We start from the raw sequence: 19,245 nt of genomic DNA on the forward strand, positions 1-19,245 counted from the left end.
CTGCCGAGGAGAGGGATTTCTCGCCGGAGTGGAGAGGATTTGCGGCGGAGAGGATAAGGGAAATGGCGGACGGATACCCTAAAATCGGCTGGATCCGATATATAAGTGGGATTCGGGGGTGCTTTAAGGGCTTTCCGTAAAACTTTTACGATCTGGGCCGTTTTTAGCGGGCCTGTTCAGACCGTCAATTTTTGTTCGCCCTGTAAAGCCGCTGGAAAAATGCGGCCCGGCGAGCTTTTACGGGATCCGCTAGAGATGCGAGCGGTTGGTGTTGCTCTTAATCTACTTGCTTGATGGCGTAGCGGGATCCAAACCGTGAGATTCCGATCTGACCGTTCATGGCGGCCAAACCACGTCACCAGCGGCTGCGTGCCCCATTTTAGTTGCTTTCTCGCCGCACGCCGCCGCCGTCGCGGCGTTTCACAGACACAACAAACGCTGCTCCAAGCAGCGGCTTCACCGACCGGCAGCAATGGCGAGGACGACCAACGGGTGGGCACGAGGGGTGGTGGCGTTCGCGGCGGTGGCAGTCGCGGTATCAGCGGGGCGGCGGTACAGTTGGGATGTGGAGGCGGCGGTCGCGGTGTTCAGGCGCGGGAGGGGTGCGCTGGGGCCCTGGGCGGCACCCGCTCACGTCGCCGCCCACGCGCTCACGCTCGCGCTATGCCCACCCTACGCCATCTTCTTCGAGGGCGCCGCTGCGCTCTTCTTCGGGTTCCTCCCTGGCGTTGTTTGCGTCTTCTGCGCCAAAATCCTTGGCGCGTCGCTCTCCTTCTGGATCGGCAGGTCTAGACACGCCTCCTTCGTTTTACTACATCCCTGCCTTTTTGTTGTGTTAGATCAAGTGTTTTGGGCTGTGCATGGGAGTCGAGATCTATCAACCGCTACCTGTGTGTGTGTGTGTGTGTGTGTGTGTGATCTCAAATTTTGAGGCTGTTTGGCACCGATCGTGGTGCCCAGGTCAATAATGTTGAGAAGAACGATGTTCCTTGCTTGCTTACGCCTTGGAGTTGAAACGTTACATGATTCCTTGCTTCATGTTGAATTACTGCAACCTTGACTCATATGGTCATGCAAATATCATAAGGTTGGTTCACATAGGCACAGGGTCAAGAGGGATTGTGACGCCAAAAATATCCATTCTGTTATGAATTTAATAAATTGTAAAAGGGGTTATCCACAGAGGAAAGTTTGGGTTGTGAAATAGAGAATCCCGAGTTGCACCGACGTGGCACCTTCCCATTGTCCCTTGCCGCTCTGACGCAGCTAATTCCACAACCCCCAAGCTCTGCTTCTTGCGCCTAGAAACCACCATCACCGTCGACGCCACCGCCGCCACAACATCAACACATCATCCACCCGCGTGCGAAGAGACACCTACTTGCTGCTTTATCTGCTCCAATGGCGAACTTCTCGGTGCGCCCCTTCGAGTTTGCTCTGGTGGGCTCTCACTTATGAGAGAAGGCCTGATCATCGCGTCTGGAGGCACATCATGGTGGTCAACGACCATCCCATCATGGAGACACATCATGGTGATCTCACTAAAAAGCACGGACATGGGAACGGAAAGTCGGGGATACGCATACGGGGATACGGGATACGGCATTTTCCAAAAACAGCCATTCGGGGATACGGTGAGCATATATAAAATAAAATAAAAATATGTCATGTAATATAGAGTTAATACAGAAAATAAAGGAGAAAAAGATTAGAATAGAGATACTGCCCCATTCGGTGTCTCTTTTATCAAGTGCTTGATTGATCCTTGTCCCACCATGTCATTGCAAGTTGCATCTTGCAAAACACCAGGACCAGACTGCCCTTCACTCTCACCCACGGACGATTGGCTACCGGCTGTGCCACTCCCAGGTGCCATGCTCTACAAGCATTCAAGAGCAGGATGATATTAAGCTAGCAAAAAGAAGCACTGAAGCAGACAAGCAGTACTACACTAGTAGTGTAGTACACTACTACTACAATCTACAGGCATTCAAAGAGCAGCAGCTAGCAAGCAGCAAGCACAACATCCAGCAGCTTAATGGAAGATCAAATCTGAATAAAACAGGTCAAGAAGTGGAGGAGAGGCTGTTAGTTCAGGGATTGGGGAGGGTTACCTGCCGTCAGGAGAAGAGGCTGCTGCCTCCTGGTGTGGGGGTAGTGGTGGCCGGTCGGATCCAAGCATCGCCGGCGGCGGCGGCGGCGGCTTCGTTCCAGGAGGTGGCGGCTTCGATCCAGAAGAGACTGGGACCTGGGACTGGGAGTCCCTCGTTGTTGCATGTGTGGAGAGCTGCGTGCTATTCCTGCAAAAATAGGGTTTCGTTTTGGGCCATGGCTGTTTTTGGGCCGGGCCGTATCCCGTCCGTGTCACGTACGTGTCCCGCCGTGTCCCTGGGCTTTTTTCTTTTTTTTAATCAAAAATCAGGGGATACTGGGGGATACGCGTATCCAGCCGTATCCCGCCGTGTCGCCGTATCCCGCCGTGTAGACACGGCCAATCGGCAATTCCTGCCGTGTCCGTGCTTTTTAGTATAAATGTATTGCCTTGTCTCTTCCATCAGATTTGTCTTTTGGTTGCATTGGCTAGAGCATGCACTTCTACACCTCCATCAGAAGGGTTTTTGGGTTTTAGGCTTGCTGAGGTGTGCTGCATTATTAGGGATGGTTTTGGGTTTGCAGTTCTTGATGATTTTGTTTATCCGTTTGGAATCGGTTGTATTGCACTTCAGGATGTCAATACCCGTTATAATCTGATCAGAGAGGGGCTCCACCCATTCACTGAAGATTCATTGTTTTCTTTACTCCCGCATGATCAAGGACTGGAATGAGAACACCTGCTTTTGAGTATGAGGCTTGGATTATGTTTCTGGCATTCCCGTTTGACTATCAGATGGATCACTACGTTCACAAAGCAGTGTTAAATTTTGGGAAACTTTGGTTTCGCCCTAGGCATAATAAGTCTATGCCCCCACAGTCTGCTGGTCACTTGTGTGGGGTTTGCTTCCTGAATTGGGGAGATCTTGGCCTGTTCCTGTGTATGTCCTTAATGGCAAGAACATCATACCGGACGTGGTTGACAATGAAGATGTTCCCCCACTGCTAAACGCATCACCTCATCCGTATAAATTGCCATATTGCATGCCCATGCAGTAGGCTAGGATTGATGCAACGAAGGCACAAATGATTCAGGCAGAGGCAGCCTGGAATGCTGTTCCACAGGATCATGAGGGTGTGCAGGACAATGGCTGTTTTTTTGCCAGTAATCCCCCGTAGTATACTGGTTTAGCTTTAGAAGGTACTTTGGATATTATGGGCAGTCTCCTATGGATGGAGTGCCTCAAGAGCACAACATTCAGGACAATCTTTCTGATGTCTGGTCTGAATATGCTGAGGTGGAAGCTGCAACTGACAATTTTATTAATGGTGTGTACAATGCTCAGTTATTTTTTGTCAGGGCTGGAGGTGCATCCTCAACACTCATGATTCCGTTTGATGCACCTGTGTTGGGTTGGATTGGCTGTATGATAAAATTAATCTACACCTCATATCACAGCTGCACCTGTTCTGAAGGAGCATGTTTCCCTCTCAACCCATTTGCCCTTATCAGAACACAGGTTGATAGTGTTTGCTTGGCTATTATTAACAATATTCGTCCTGAGAACCAGAGCTTTGATTTCTGCTTTGACACTCGCTTGGTTGATGGATTTGTGCTGGATTTTGATGTTTGGCGGTCTGCTACTCATTACTTGGAGTTCTTGCCGGCTCATGGAGGCAACACTTACAATTTGGACTGTCCTGGGCCTCTCAACGCCAGTGGTCGGTTTTAATGGACTTTAGATCAAGGGGACTTCTACAAAGGGGACTGGTCTTGTTAGGCCTCTTGATAGCCCAAGTAAGCGAAGGGAAGAAGTTTTGGTCCAACTATCAAACCTAAACTCTCCCGCGCCTGTCTCTGAACATGTGGTTGAGCGTGCTGTTGGTGTTCAGACCTCTGAGCCTGTCGTGGTTGCTTCTCTTTGGACTGCACTGCAGAATGCGGAACACAATGAGCAGCTCCATGTTGACACGACTTACCTTAGGCACAGCTCTAGTTCGACCAGATATGATGGTTTCAAGGTCAACCAGCTGACTCATATGGAAGTAACTGCTTCCAAGGTCAAGGACAGGAACGTGTCGGCTGCTAGGCCACCTGCCAAGGCCAAGACTGCCCTACTTGGCTCAACTGGTGTTCAGTCTGCCGTTCGTGATTGGATCCCTCCTACCACCATTGTCACTATGCAGAATGTTGGCACCAGGATGTGTGATGTCCCTCTCGAGGAGCTCTCCGTGAAGAAGCTGCTAGCCAGTCTTCAGGATGGCTCATCTTCGTCCTCCCCCAAGTAGTTCCATGCCAAGATTCAAGATCTGGAACGTCCTTTGCTGGAACGTTTGGGGAATAAATTCTGAGGACAAGCAACTAGCTACCTGAAATGCTATTGATACAAGCGGTTGTGCTATCGTTTGTTTGCAAGAAACCAAGCGCTAGTCTTTTGATCGATCGTTTATTAAGTAGTCATGTCCTAAGAGATTTGACCAGTTTATCTCCTCCGCTGGGCTTCTGGAGGGTTAATTACTATTTGGAATAGTGTTGTTTTCGATGGGGTTAGTGTGTTTACTGAATCCTTTGCGCTAGGTGTGCATTTTACCTCTACACAATCAAACACTTCTTGGAAACTGGTGAATATCTTTGGCCCTTGTGGTGGCTCGGATAGGGAGCTTTTTACCTCAGGCTTTTTGATCTTGATATCTCAGATAATGAGGACTGACTGCTCCTAGGTGATTTTAATTTCATCCTTAGCCCTGAAAATTGTAATAAACCTGGAGGTAATGCCAATGATATGCTTTTATTTCATGATTTCATCCGCACCCAATCCCTTATGGAATTGCCTATCAACGGTAGATCGTTTACATGGACATGCAGAACTTGCCCCCTCTTGAGCAACTGGACTGGTATTTTACCTCTGTTAATTGGACCTCTAATTATCCTAATACAATAGTGTCGCCATAGTGCAAACCAGTGTCAGATCACGTACCTTTTGTAGTGCCTATTGAATCTGCAGTGCCAAAAAGCAAAGTTTTTAGGTTCGGAAACTTCTGGGTGGATCATCATGGCTTTCATGAAGTGGGGCATTCCTCCTGGTCCAAACCTTGCTTTGCAAAAAAATTAGCTGCGTTGCTCATAAAAAACTAGAGAGATTGAGATATGCTCTCAAACATTGGAGTAGAGGTATTTCCCATTTATAGTTGCTTATTGAAAACACCAATTGGGCTCTGCTGGAAATTGATGACCTAGAAGAGAGAAGGGAACTCACCACACCTGAATGTAACTTCAGGGCTATTCTGATAAATCATCTGTTAAGATTGCTGAACTATAAGCAGCTATAATGGAAAAAACGTTGTATGGTGCGACACTTTCAGTTCAGAGATGGTAATACAATTTTCTCATTCAATAGCAACTGAACAATATTGTTCTGATTCCGTTGCTTCTCTGCAGCTACCTGACAACACTGTAGTGACAGACCATGTTGGAAAGGAGGCTATTCTGTTTCAGGCTTTCAAGGAAAGACTTGGTCAGTCTGATCCGGTTAATATGCAGTTTGGTTTGGTTTCGGTCATGACAAGAGTGGATGGGCTTGAGGAGCATCGGGCCCAGATGGATTCAACGGGTGTTTTCTGAAATCTTGTTGGCACCTCATTGAGCAAGACTTCTATCAGCTTTGCATGGATTTTCATGCTGACATCTTGACCTTGAGTGCCTAATGCCGAGCTTATTATTCTTGATTCCCAAGATCCATTCGCCTGAAACTGCTAGCGACTTTCGTCCTATTACATCGCTTGACAACACCTAATGCCGAGCTTATTACTCTTGATTCCCAAGATCCATTCGCCTGAAACTGCTAGCGACTTTCATCCTATTACATTGCTTAACTGTTGTTTGAAGATTATCACGAAGCTTCTTGCTAATCGTCTTCAGAAAGTGATTTTACGCATTGTTCATAGGAACCTGTATGACCTCCTTAAAGGGCGCATGATTCAAGACTATCTGGCATGGGCGTTCGAGTTAATTCATCAGTGTCCGGGAGAGATTATTATTCTTAAGTTGGATTTTGCCAAAGCGTTTGACATGATTGAGCATGAACCATTGATTGCCATTATGAAGCACATGGGGTTTTATGAGAAGTGGTTAGGCTAGATCAAGTGTATATTCTCCTCTGGCAAGTCATCTGTTTTATTGAATGGCACCCCCAGCAGACAGTTTGTTTGCAATGGTGGAGTGCGACAGCGTGATCCTCTCTGGCCATTGATCTTTGTGCTTGCGGCTGATCTCTTGCAGTCGGTGATCAACAAAGAGTTGATGAATGACTGGATCAAATTACCCATTCCATCGGCTGATGCTAATTTCTAGTGACTCAGTATGCCGATGATACGATTATGGTGATGTTGATGTCTCCGTGCCTTGTTCAAGCTAGCCGTATGAAAGAGATCTTGGTAAAATATGCAACATCCATTGGTCTCCGCATCAACTTCCAGAAATCCACTCCGACCCCTTTGAATGTGGTGCCAGGCTAGAGTTATCTAGCCAGTATCTTTGGATGTGTGCTTGGCTCGATCTCGTTTACTTATCTGGGTTTACCCATGGGCACTACTCGACCCACTGTTTCTGATATTATGCCGTTGGTAGCTTCCATGGAGAGAAGGCTCGCCACCACTACGTGTCTGCTCTTCTATGGGGCCAAGCTCACTTTGATGAACTCGGTGCTTAGAGCATCTCCAGCCGTTCGGCCCCCCCAGGCCGCCGAAAAAGAGCCGCCTGGGGGCGAGCCGGCGCTAGATTGGCACGTGGGGGCAACTTTGTTCCCAGTCGTCGGCCCACAGGTCGCCCCGGGTTCGGCGATGTTGCGTACAAATATATGCAAACTCGGCGAAACTTCATTGAAATTTGTACAAAAACATGAAAACTTGCAAACTACGCCTAGCCGCCGCCGTCGCCGTCGTCTACATGCCGAGAAGCCTGTAGAAGCGGGTGTAGTCGCCGCCGTCGCCATCATCGTCGTCGTCGTCGCGCGCCTGGCTTGGGCCGGCGCCGTCCCTGCTGCAGCCCTGGCCAGGGTCACCGAGGTGCGGTGGCGCGCTGGACGGCCCGGCCTCGTCCTCCTCGTCGCGGTCGAGGACGATGACGCCGCCCTCCTCGCACCCGCGGCGCCGGGCCTGGAGCTCCGCGTACGCTCGGCGCTGGCGGCGTACCTGCTCCCGGACGTAGTCCTCCTTCACCCACTTGAGGGTGGACTCGTCGTCAGGGGCCGCCATCTCGGCGTGCTCCGGCTTCACCGGGAGCAGCCACGGCTCTGGCTTCGGCCCGACCAGGCGAAGGGAACCGCGTGGGGAGGGCCGGGCACCCTCGTTGATGACGAGGGCGCCGCTGCGTGTTCGGCGCCCGAGTGGCGTCTCCTTCGGCTCGGGCTTGACGGGGTGGAGCGTGGCCGGCGAGCCGGAGCCTGACGACGAGGACGGCCCCGGTTCCATCCGCCGCGGCGTCCAGGAGCTACCTCGGCGGCGAGAGAAGGACGGCCGTGGCGGGTACTCGAGGCGCGGCACGTTGCCGGTCTCGATGTGGTTGAGGACGGCCTCGAGGGTGCGGCCTGGCACGCCCCACCACTCACGCCGCCCGTCGGCGTTGAGGCGGCCCCGCGGGATGACGCCGTTGGTGGAGGCGATCTGCTCCTTGCGGCGGCGTTGGAAGTACATGGTCCAGAGGGTGTGGCTGTTGGCGGCGTAGCGCGGCTCGTTCCGCTGCTCCTCCGTCAGGGACGAGCGGATGCGGGCGTTCTCGGCCCGCCGCGCCGTCCCTTCGGGCACCGGTGGCACCAGGACGCCGCCGACGCTCAGCCTCCACGTCCCCGGCACCCGCATGTCCGGGGGCGCCGGGTACTCGGCCTTGTAGAGCAGGCGCGCCTCCGGCTATTGGAGGTGGCGGCGGCCGAAGCCGTTCGCCGCCCCGCCGTCGCCTGGGTACCTCTCGGCCATCTTTCTCGCCGGCGGGAAGAGGGGAGAGTGTTGCTTTCTGCGCCGGAGAGGTGGGAAATGAGAGCTGTGGTGTCCACTGGCGGGGGGTCGCCTTTTATAGCCGTAGCTGGGCGGCGACGGGCTGCATGCCGGGCGACGCGTGGCGGGACGCGCGTCGCGGCGCGTTCACTGCGCCGCCCGTGAGGCATCAATGGAGGCTGACCAGCGCGGCAGCCTCCGCATTGATTCCCGCGGGAACCGAGGCGATGAGGGCGACGAAGTGACGTCTCGCTGACTCGGCGGGCCCATCCTCTTTTGCGCCAAAATCGCTCACCCTGGCGCCCCCGGGCGCCCCCCAGCGCGCCGGGTTCGGCCTGGGTCCGCCGGCGCCAGTTTTCGCCCAAACCAGCGAAAAACGGGCTCTTGGGGGCGCGACTAGGCCGATTTTTGGGCGCCGGCGCGGAAAAATCGCCTGGGGAGGGCCTGTTGAGGGCGCGGCTGGAGATGCTCTTACCTCCTTGGCCATGTATGCGATGTGCACTCTCAGTACAACCAAGAATAGTTGTGCACTCAGTACAAGTTGATGCCTCTAGAGGAGGAAAATTGGTGATGGAACGAAATGTAACTCTCTTGCTGCCTGGGATCTGGTGTGTCAACCCAAAGATAAAGGTAGTCTTGGGAGTTATCAACATCAAAATACAGAATCAGGGGTTGTTGCTCAAATACCTACATAAGTTCTATAACAGAGAGGATGTGCCTTGGCTGCAACTCATCTGGGCATCGTATTATGAGGATAAAATACCACACTCTAGCTCGTCTTGGTGGAGAGATGTGTCTTAATTACCTGATGACTATAGAGGAGTCACTAAAGTGGATGTTGGCAATGGTTATATTGTCCTTTTCTGGAAAGACTTGTGGCAAGATGATATACTTCTAACTCGCACCCCAGAGCCTACTCTTTTGCTAGGGCTGAGGATATATTTGTTCTGGACATGCTCTCAGCAAACACTGTAAGTGAGATTTTTCACCTACCTCTTTCCCTGCAGGCCAGGCAAGAGGTTCAGCATCTTCAGGACCTGAGTGCGGTCTAGGGGTGGGCATAAAAACCAAGTAACCGAATGCCGAACCGAAACTGAAACCGAAAAAACTGAATTTTTGGTTTTTACGGCTGGTTCAGTAAAATTCGGTTTTCCTGTATGATAACCGAACGCAAATCACTCGGTTCGGTGTGGAACTGTATAACCGAAAGAAAAACCGAAGCTAGTCCTATTGAGCCTCCGCGCGTCACGCGTCTCGCCAAGTCGTCGCTAGCGAGTAGCCACCACTCGCGGCCTCACAGCATACTGTGTACGAACAGCCCACGTGCGAGTTTTTTTAGCTAACCCATGTGCGAGTTAAGCCAGCCAACTACACTAGGCCTTTTGCGTCATAATGGGCCTTCTATCTAAATTGCATGGCCCAGACGCAATAACGAATGCTTTTGAGCATTGGTGAAGTGTGCAGCGGGTTTGTTTAGTCCCACATCGCTTCCTTAAGCTCAAGGTGATAGTTTGCTCAGTTACATAAGAAGGCGGTGGCGCTCAGCGGAGATGCGCTCACATCTTCTTAGGTAGGGAAGTAAATGTTTGGTAAAAAATGATAACCAAACCGAATTAAACGGTTAACCGAAATTTCGTAGCTGTTTTAAGGTATTATTTTTGGTTAGCATTTTTGTAAACCGAATTTGAAAAAAAACCCGAATAGTATAAACCGAATTTTTGGTTTCTACCGAATGCCCACCCCTACATAGGTCAACCCTAGCAGTGAGAATCATGATGTCTAGAGATGCATTTGGGGAAAATCATTTTCTTCTACAAGGTTCTACTCCTGTTGCTTCAATGGTGCTCAGGCAGATTAAGTGTTCCTATCGATCTGGAGGTCCAGCGGAAATATGAAGTGGAAAGTTTTTGTGTGGCTTTTGATGGTTGATAGGCTGAATACCAGGAATATGCTGAAACACAGACATTACAGAATAACTGAGGATAATTTTAACCGCTTGATGTGCACTCCACCCTGAAGGAAACCCTAATGCATCATTTCTTCCACTTTGAGTTTGCCTTTGCTTGTTGCGAAACGCTAGACATCTTATGGCCAAACACAGAGGATATATCTGAATTGATGCATTAAGGGCGAAGAGCATGGCTCAAACCTATGTTTATGGAGGTGTTTTCTGTGTCAGCTTGGAATATTTGGAAAGAAAGGAATGATAAGTTGTTCAGAGGGGTGCAACCTTCACACAATTTGTGGCTGGCTAGATTTAAGGGGGATTTTGCGTTGCTGAAGCATAGGGCTAACAAGAGGGTACATCCCTTTATTTCTTCCTTTCTTGAGTCTATTCATTGACATATTTGTAACCCTTAAAGCTCTGCCACTTTAGAACTAAGGTTTGGTCTCTTAGGTGATTTTTTTTGATAGAAAGACTGTAAGGGAACCCCCTACAGTATAATTGGTGAAACCCAAATTACAAGTACCATGCCTTGAACCTGGGTGGGTGGGAAGGCATCAACCCCTTCCCACCACTAGGCTATGCCTTAGTCTGCGTCTCTTAGGTGATTGCAAGGTTTTCTAGAGTTAGGTGCGGGCAAAATTACACATTTACTCAGAAATCTCAGCCTTTCTGTGTGCTTCTGGACTAGTTTGGATTTATCTATTTATCACAAAGTAGGAGTTGTTGTACAAGAGGGAAAGAAAGTAACAAGGGATCCGAAATACACGCACAGGTCCCGCGTCGTCCATGCAGGCGACTCGGGTGGCCACCCCGCCTAGTCTCCCTCCGCCTGCCCCGTCCCTCGCCGCAGCGAGCTGGAGTCGCCAGGGCAAAGCCCCTTGTGGTGACTAGCGGCGGTGGGAGCCCACCCGCGTGTGCGTGCTCCTCCCTCACCGCTTGTCTCACGCCAACACCAATGCCTGGCCCGCTGTCCGCGGCTGGTCCTGGCCTCCTTTGGCTTGCATCGTTGCCTCGTTTTATGGCGTGGCCATGGCTGCCCCGGCTAGCGTGAGCTCCATGACGGCTATCAACGGCGTGCGCGCGATCCCTGTGCGCCCTTCAGCGTTCTGGTCGCTGATCCGGCGGCTTCCGACCTTCGGCGCGTGTCATGCACTTTGCTTGATCCGGCAGCTAGGCCCAATTGCGATCGTGCGGGCTCGGCCGGAGCTGCACACGGGTGCTCAGGGGCGGCTGCTCCAGTGCATGGCATTAGGCGTTGGGTCCTGGTCGTCGAGCGCTTCGGTGGAGGTGGGCCAGGGGCCATGGGTGATGTGCGTAGGCGGGTTGTGGCCCTCTGGTTCTTGGCAAGCGGCGAGTGGACAGATCTGCCTTTCGTGCTCCTGTCCGACAATGTCGGCCCTTGGGCAGAGCTCTCTCTGGTGAGGTGGCAGTCAACGGTGAGGTGCTCCGCCGTCAGTGTTGGTCCATGCGGTGACCACTTCCGCCTGCGATGGCGGCCTCGCTTCGGATTGCGATAGCCACCGAAAGGTCTTTGCGAGGGTTACTCTATAGATTTGGTAAATTCATTTGATGGTGAGATGCAATCTATGGACGACGGCTTGACGCAGAGGGTATGATTGTGCAACAGTGACGGTCGGTTTTCTAGCCCAGCGCTTCCAGTTGCTATGTTCGCGGGAAAGTGGTGGCGATAACACATGTGTTAGAGTACGTAATGGGCCTGGGCTGGCGGTATAGCCTGTTAGTCTTAGGGTTAATTAGAGATAAGGGTCGCTTGCTTAGGGGTCAAGTAAGCCTTGCTTGGGAGTCAAGTAAACCTCTCTATATAAAGAGAGGAGATGTATCAATCTAATCAAGCAAGAATCAAGAAGGAAATCCCTTCCCTCTTGCCCGGCCGTGGGCAAAAGGCCCCCGGCCGGCCCTCTCGCCCTCCTAGCAGCCACATAACAATCTGGTATCAGCTTTCCCGGGTTCGATCATGTCCAGCCCTCCATCGAGTTCTTCCCACCCGCCGCCGCCGCACACCTACCCGCCGCCACCAGCGTCTTTATCGGCGCTGCTGCCCCACGCAGCAGGCGCGCCGGCACTGGGCGTGCTGGCGTCCTCAGGGGCGATTGCACCCTCTGCCCCGGCGCCGTCCGCCCTCGTCCTCACCCTGGAGCAGATGACAGCCGCAATCCTGGAATTACGGCAGGCCGTGGCGGGCATCAGGGCCTTCCTCGTCGGGCCCTATGCGCCCCAGCCGCATCCCCAACAGCCACCTCCTCCGCCGCCACACCAACCGCAGACATGATTGACTTTGATGGTGGTACTTCTTGAGTACACGGTCTCGAGCTCCGGGGTGAATACCTAGGTCTGATTTGAGTTGGTTATACCTAGCAATGGCGATATTTTTGCGTTGTTACCTGCATTGCTAGGATATGCTCAGACTGGTTCTTTAGGGCGAAAACCTATACTTTGGCCTTGGTAGTTTGATCCGGTGATGGCGGCGCTCGAGTATCCCTCCCTTCGTGAAGGTGTTGCTGTTGAAGATCCTCGTATTCTTTTTTTTTGATAGAACGTCAACTTTATTAAACACTTAGACAAAGTTACAAAGGGTCTCCCGGATACACTCCGGAGTAGAATGGAAAACAACAACACTAGACAAATTTTTACAAGACTTAGCTAACAGATGAGCGGCTATATTCACTTGCCGACGGACATGCTTGAACACCACAGACACAAAGCTCCTTGAAGCAAACTTTATATCGTTGACCACAGTACCAATGGAGGAACGGTCAGAGATACTTGAATTAATCCTAGTAACCAGTGACTGGCAATCTGAGGCAAATATCACTTTGGAGAATTGTTCTTCTCGGGCCAGATACACAGCTCTTCATAAAGCCAAAGCCTCCGCAAGTTCAGGCTCCAATGCCCCATGGATAGGTTCAGTACATGCTACCATACATGCTCCTTCATGGTTCAGGGCCACCACACCAGCCCCTGACATATTAATCTCTGAAAAAATTGCAGCATCTGAATTGATGACAATCACACCTGGCGGCGGCAGAGTCCACATAGTGTTGGATGAGGAAGACTCACGCCTGATCACAGGTACATGATTGAAAAGGTGCTGCAATATCAGGTTAGTGTAAGCACGGATTTTCTCCATCGTATGACGAGAATTTGGAATTTCCAGTGAGTGTCGCGCGTCATTACGTGCTTCCCAAATATACCAAAAGGACACAGCCAGTATTGTGATTTCCTTGTCTGAAGATCTGTCAAGGAATTCAAATAGCCACTGCTTAGTATTTCTGAAAGTAGAACGACATAGTTGGATATGTGCCCACTCCTTGATCGCATCCCATACGGCTCTTGCACGCGGACAGAATAGAAATGCATGCTCCACACTCTCCAGACAACCACAGAAACAGCAACACGCAGCATCGGGGATATGTCGTCGTTGTAATTGTGCTCCTGATGGAAGACAATCTTGAGCAAAACGCCATAGGACAACTTTCATTTTATTGGGAGCTTTTATAGACCAAATGGCCTTCCAATTCTTCTCCTCAACAGCTAAACTCGAGGATAGACCAAAGTCACTTTTGCTGCGAGTTTGAAGAAAACGAGCCGACCGTGCCATATTATATGCTGATCGTACCGTGTATTCACCATACTTAGTAAAGGGCCATCTTGCAAAGTCCATACCACCATGTCTGCTAATAGGAATGCGAAGAATTTCTGCAGCCACGTCATCACGGAAGAAAGCCCGAACTGAATCCTCATTCCAAGAACCAGCCTCCTCATCAATCAGACATTTTACCTTGGCAGTAGCAGGTGTAGGCAGAAGTGGGTGAAGACGGTGCGGTGGAAATGAAGGAATCCATTGATCCGTTAAAATACAAACATCTTCACCATTACCAATGCCCCACTGGACACCCATTTGCAAAGTTTCTCGACCGGCCAAAATGGCTCGCCAGGTAGCAGATGCAGACCTTGGTGCCATTGCGTTCCAGAAATTGGATGTTGGAAAATACCGGCATTTCAAAACACGAGCACATAGTGAAGATGGGTCCGTCAACAACCTCCATCCTTGTTTGGCAAGCATAGCAAGATTGAAAAGGGCCATGTCACGGAAGCCCATACCACCAAGCGCCTTAGGTGTAGTAAGCCACTCCAAAGAGCGCCAATGCAATTTCCTTTTCCCATCTTCACGGCCCCACCACTCATCAGCAATAATCTGACGAAACTTCTCACAAGTATCAACGGGCAATTGAAAGCAGCTCATAATATATGTAGGAATAGCTTGAATAATGGACTTTAGTAAAGCTTCTTTTCCCGCTCTAGAAATAGGCTGTTCAGACCATGCAAAGATACTAGCCCAAGCACGATATTCCTTTGTGGTGTCAAGAAATGGTTGGTGCGGATATGGTCATTGCTATAGTTTGTTGATCGCGGATTTGATCTCTTCGGAGTTTTTCTTTTTCTCGCTTAGGCATAGCTTTGGTCTCTATTTGCCGGCAGATTTTGTGTGTGTGTATTGGTGTTGGCTGTGTGCATCCTAGCTATGCAGAAGCCCGGTGTCTGCTCACTATGTTTGTACTTGATGCTTCATTTTGAGTAAATAAAATCCACCCTTTGTCAAAAATCTGAAATTCTGCTCAACAATTTTACGCCACAATGGGTGCCCTAACAGAGTGGTGGTAAAGGACGTAAGCTGGGCTTACCCAACATAGGACATTTGGATGAGTGTGCGAACACTTTTGTATTATTGTTTGATTCTTGTTTATCACCTAAAAGTCTCGTAGTATTTAAACAGGTTTACTTTGAAGCTGCACATTCTTAGAAGGCTAGAACTCACTTTACCAATCACCAGGTTGTATCACTGGTTTATTTCATCATTTTAGTGTCTCAGTAAGGTGCTGAGCAGGTTTTTCTGTAGTAACTAATTGCACCTGGACCATTACACTTTCTAGATTCTAGTCATACTCAGTGGCGGAGCCAGCCCATTCTGCAAGCCTGGGAAAGAGTCAAGTGTGGCCACTTGATCGGAATTTGCCCGAAGGAACTCTTAGCTGAATTAACATTTTCTGCTATGAAGCAATGGTGATTCGTCGCCGGAGCCTGGGCAGGCCCCCGGGCTTGCCGGGTGCTAACTCTGCCATTGGTCATACTGTATATACAGTTCACGTTAGACTTCTTAATGCAAATACTAAAACTGATATTGCTAGTAACATATGATATAAAGACGGCAATGACCCAATTTTCCAGGAAGGTTGGGAAAGAAGCATAGCTATTTGGAGTAAAGGACAAAATATGCGATTTTAGGTGCCGCGTATATAGTGTTGGAGGTTAAATCTTTTTCCAAACTTACCAATAGACTTGTAGATTAATGATGCACCAGGTTGCTTAAGCTGGAGCTTTCAGATGGCAATGCAACACTTGTAGCATTGAAGCCATTTCTGTTCCATTTTGGTCAGTGATGCAGTATATGCAGTGAATACCAACTGAATTTTGATTTTGCTACCTATAAAGCTATACTCCTCGGTCTGACATCATATGCACCTGTACATGGAGAACAAACCTGGCTAGCTGAAAAGGGCCAGATGTTCGCTTCCTTGCAAGTCACGTGGGAAACTTGTGCCGCTTAGGCAGGAGCCTTTAGAACACTCCAAATGTGTTGTGCATTGGTGGTTGCTATAGTGTTTAGCCGCCACTACTACTTTGATTCCTGGGCAACAAATTCAGTCATACCCACATTATGCAAAATATTTAAGTACACGTGTTAACTCATGTTGTTCATAAAGTGTGCAGTATGACACCTCAACAGCAAAGTTGATCGAACTTGAAGATTCTTATGCGGCCTTAAGATAGCTCAAAAAGGCCGATCAACGAACACATTACAGTGAATCCAGGCGGACATTTCTCTGGGGAAGGAAAATGACCTCTTCAGGCCCCGCTTGGCAACTCTGTAAAACAGGGCACACGAATAAGTTTACAACGGTATTTTACTAGCCATCAGTGAGAAACCACCAGAAATCCTCTCCCTTGTACAAGGCTGTTTGGGAGCGCATCCATCTCCAAGAGCACCAAAAGCACTAATCGTTTTGGCCATCATCGTGTACGCCATCGACAGGTGCCCCGTCACGGCAAGCTTGATGCCAGCGCCACCGTTACTGACGAGAACGATGAAGCCAGTGGCTGCGTGGACAGAAATGAGTAAGGTGAGTGTCATTGTCTTATTGTAGATGAGCCGGTGGTGGCACTGTTGCCCGCACCGCGTCGAGGAGTTCTTCGCGCAGGCGAGGCTCTGAACGGTACCTAGCGCCACCACTGTGCTTCCCTCTTGCGAGGACCGCTGGTCCTCCTGGCCACCGACGAGCTCTGGTACACGGCGTCGCGCTGAGGATCTGCACTGAGGTGCTGTTCCCAAGGCTGCCGCCATCGTAATAGTAGGTGGCTGGGTTCAAGGCCCTCTCGCCGGCATCGTTCCATAGGGTTCCCGTGGCTCTACACTGCCGCCATGTCCGACCTTGTGGTGCTCATCGCTGCAGCCACACCCTACGGATAGCTCTCGCAATTGCTGGCCGACGGCGAATCTTCTGGCCATGGTCGTTTCCATACGTAGGCGGGGCGGTGTCCTTGGCAGAGAAGCGTCGGGTTTTGAGGGTGGAGGGGTTGGAAAGGCAGGAGCAGCAGGGAAGCAGACGGACTGAAAGGTGGCCGCGGCCTGGCCTTGCCCTGATGCCTCTGGAGATTGAGCAAACAGGGAAAAGAAAACAGAGGTCAAAAGGAGAGATATATTTTACGGTTGTACTGCCTCTCTTCAGTAATGTAAGATGTTTTGGCAGTTCTATTGACGGTTCAAATTGAAACTGCCAAAACGTCTTACATTAGTGAACAGAGGTATTATTTGGCAAACCGTGTGGTTTTTATGGGGCTAATATGGCAAGGAATGGCAACCGGTTTTGGAAATGATGAATTTTTGCGGGTGCCTGTAATTTACACCCGAATTGACCAAAAAAACGTCCATGCAAGCTGGCCCTTAGCCTTTACTGTACCCTCGGTGAAGTCACTTCACACGTTAGATGGAACCAGTGTTGGTCACTCTCTATTTTGATGTGCATCTGGCAGATTGATGTCCTGAAACGCGTTTTATGCCTTATCAGCTTCTGCAGCCATGGCTACATGTTGTAATCATTTGCTCTATCTGCCACTGATGTTGAATTTTTTTGGGAGATTTTTGCCTTCTCCAGTCTGTGCACACAAGTAGATTCATTGCTTGTAATTTGGTTCCAGTCCTTATTTCTCATGGTTCTTTCCCGAATTTTCCCAGGGCAATTTTCAAATATTTTACTTCAGCAATGGAATGGTTACAAAGAAATAAGTACTTCCATGTTGTGGTTAAAGGTGTTGAGAAGGATGGCTGGAAATTTGTGTTACTCGCTAGATTCTCTCCTCTTCCTTCATACATCATCAACTACGCTCTATCTGCCACTGATGTTGAATTTTTCAGAGATTTTCTCCTTCCTACAATTGTTGGCTGTTTACCAATGATCCTACAGAATGTTTCCATTGTAAGCCTTGCTGATGCAGCGGTGGCCTCCACTACAGGATCTAAGAAATCTCATATCTATTCTTATTTGTTCCCAATATTTGGAATTGTGTCCAGCATTCTCATTTCTTTGAGGATTAAGCAATACTCTTCTGCCCTTGCAATTCCGGAAGAGCTTACAAACCCACCCACTAATGGAAACATCAATGAAGATACCTCTTCTGAGAAAACTACGAAAAGAAGATGATTGTTCAAGCAGTAGTCAGATTTGAGCCTTTGTTGTTTTCCGAGAATTATTGTAAGGTAATACTTGATGGAAGCTACTGTAGATGTTAAACCAGAGTTAGAGGTGATGTGGTGGTTTGCGGTTGTCTTGTTGAAGTGCATCCACTTGTACTGAATCTGACACCATATTGTAAAATTTAGACATGCTCTCTGGATCAACTTTGTTTGCTGTTGTAAGTAGAACATTCTGTGGCATTCTCTATGAGCAGTTACTTACATCCACAATCCAAAGCAAATTCTTAAGTGAACTCCGAGAAATCATTTGGCTTTGGTTGCACTCCCCATCACATTATTTAAACCCATGATTTTTTCCTCCATCTCTCTGTCCAAGAGGATCTTCCTTGGCCTCTCTATACTGTTGGAATTTTGCTACTAGGCCTTTGGCCCAAAGCCCAACTAAAATTCTGAAATTCTTTTGACCCATTCATGCACACATGTGAGTGAAGTGAGTGAGACTAGAGTTTAGTCCCACCACAAAAGTTGAGAGAGACTTGCACCTCTTTAGAGCATCTCCAGCGGCGCCCCCAACAGCCCCCCAGGCGTTTTTTTAGCGCCGGCGGGCGAAAATCGGCCCAGTCGTGCCCCCATGAGTCTGTTTTTTGCCGGATTGGGCTGAAATAACAGCCGGCGCACCCGAGCCGAACCCGACGCGCTGGGGACGCCTGGGGCGCCGGCACAAGCGAAAAGGGGCGTGGGGCCGCTTTGTCAGCGAGCCGAGAGCCTCTTCCCGTCGTTTCTTCCCGCTTTTCCCCTCACTTCCCTCTCATTCTCTCCATTTCTCCCGCCAATCTCCCTCCCGCTCGCCTCCCAGCCGGAAGTACGTGATCCCCCGCGCCGCGATAGCTGCGACCGCCGCCGTCGCCCAGCCGAAGCAGAGGAAGCCGAGGGCGCCGCCGCCCAACAGGCATGTCCAACGCCGACTGGAGGGCGGAAGTTCAGCGACGGGAGGCTGTCACCGTCGATCGGCGAAACAGGGCCAACGCCAAAAAGGCCCGGGACAGCGCGGCGCTTGCGGCTGCGGCGGATCAAGCCGAGGCGGCTCGCGGGGCGATGACGAATCCACCCGGCGGCCACGCCCAGTACGTGCCCTGGAGCTAGCAAAACGTCGGCTCTTCGGCCGGCTTCTCGTCGCCGCAACCATGGGGATGCACGCCGTCGCTGGGCTATGCCGACGGGGACGCGCACGATGAGTTCAAGCCCAACGTTACCTTCCCCCATGGACACCCGGCCCAGCGCACGCCCTTGCCTGCCTTCGCCGGCGTGTAGTATCCTCCATACAACTACTCGTCGCCGACCTACGCGTCCTCCCCGATGCCCCCTCTCCGCCGTTGCGCCCTGCCCTTCTCACAAGCTTCCACGTCGCACCTCGGCGACACCGACGCGACCGATGCCGACATGGATG

General features: G+C 50.5%; 1 protein-coding gene across 3 annotated transcripts; it reads left to right on the forward strand.

Annotated features, from left to right (window-relative positions):
- Positions 1-316: 316 nt before the first annotated feature.
- LOC123097303 (uncharacterized) lies at positions 317-18,002 on the forward strand. 3 transcript variants are annotated; one of them, XM_044519008.1, is made up of 2 exons: positions 317-786; positions 5,531-9,757. In XM_044519008.1, the coding sequence occupies exons 1-2, from the start codon at positions 473-475 to the stop codon at positions 5,547-5,549; spliced, it is 333 nt and encodes a 110-aa protein (XP_044374943.1). In that variant the 5' UTR covers positions 317-472; the 3' UTR covers positions 5,550-9,757. The 3 variants fall into 3 exon arrangements, with proteins under 3 accessions (XP_044374943.1, XP_044374942.1, XP_044374941.1); XM_044519007.1 differs by lacking the exon at positions 5,531-9,757 and adding an exon at positions 17,340-18,002 and having other exon boundaries at positions 333-786; XM_044519006.1 differs by having other exon boundaries at positions 505-786.
- Positions 18,003-19,245: the final 1,243 nt, after the last annotated feature.

Source organism: Triticum aestivum, chromosome 4D (genome assembly GCF_018294505.1).
Source record: "Triticum aestivum cultivar Chinese Spring chromosome 4D, IWGSC CS RefSeq v2.1, whole genome shotgun sequence".
NCBI classification, from domain to species: domain Eukaryota; kingdom Viridiplantae; phylum Streptophyta; class Magnoliopsida; order Poales; family Poaceae; genus Triticum; species Triticum aestivum.

What these genes read in the sequence shown, in the direction of transcription:
- LOC123097303 (XM_044519006.1), top strand. Translation starts at nt 6,673, where the DNA reads ATGGGCACTACTCGACCCACTGTTTCTGATATTATGCCGTTGGTAGCT.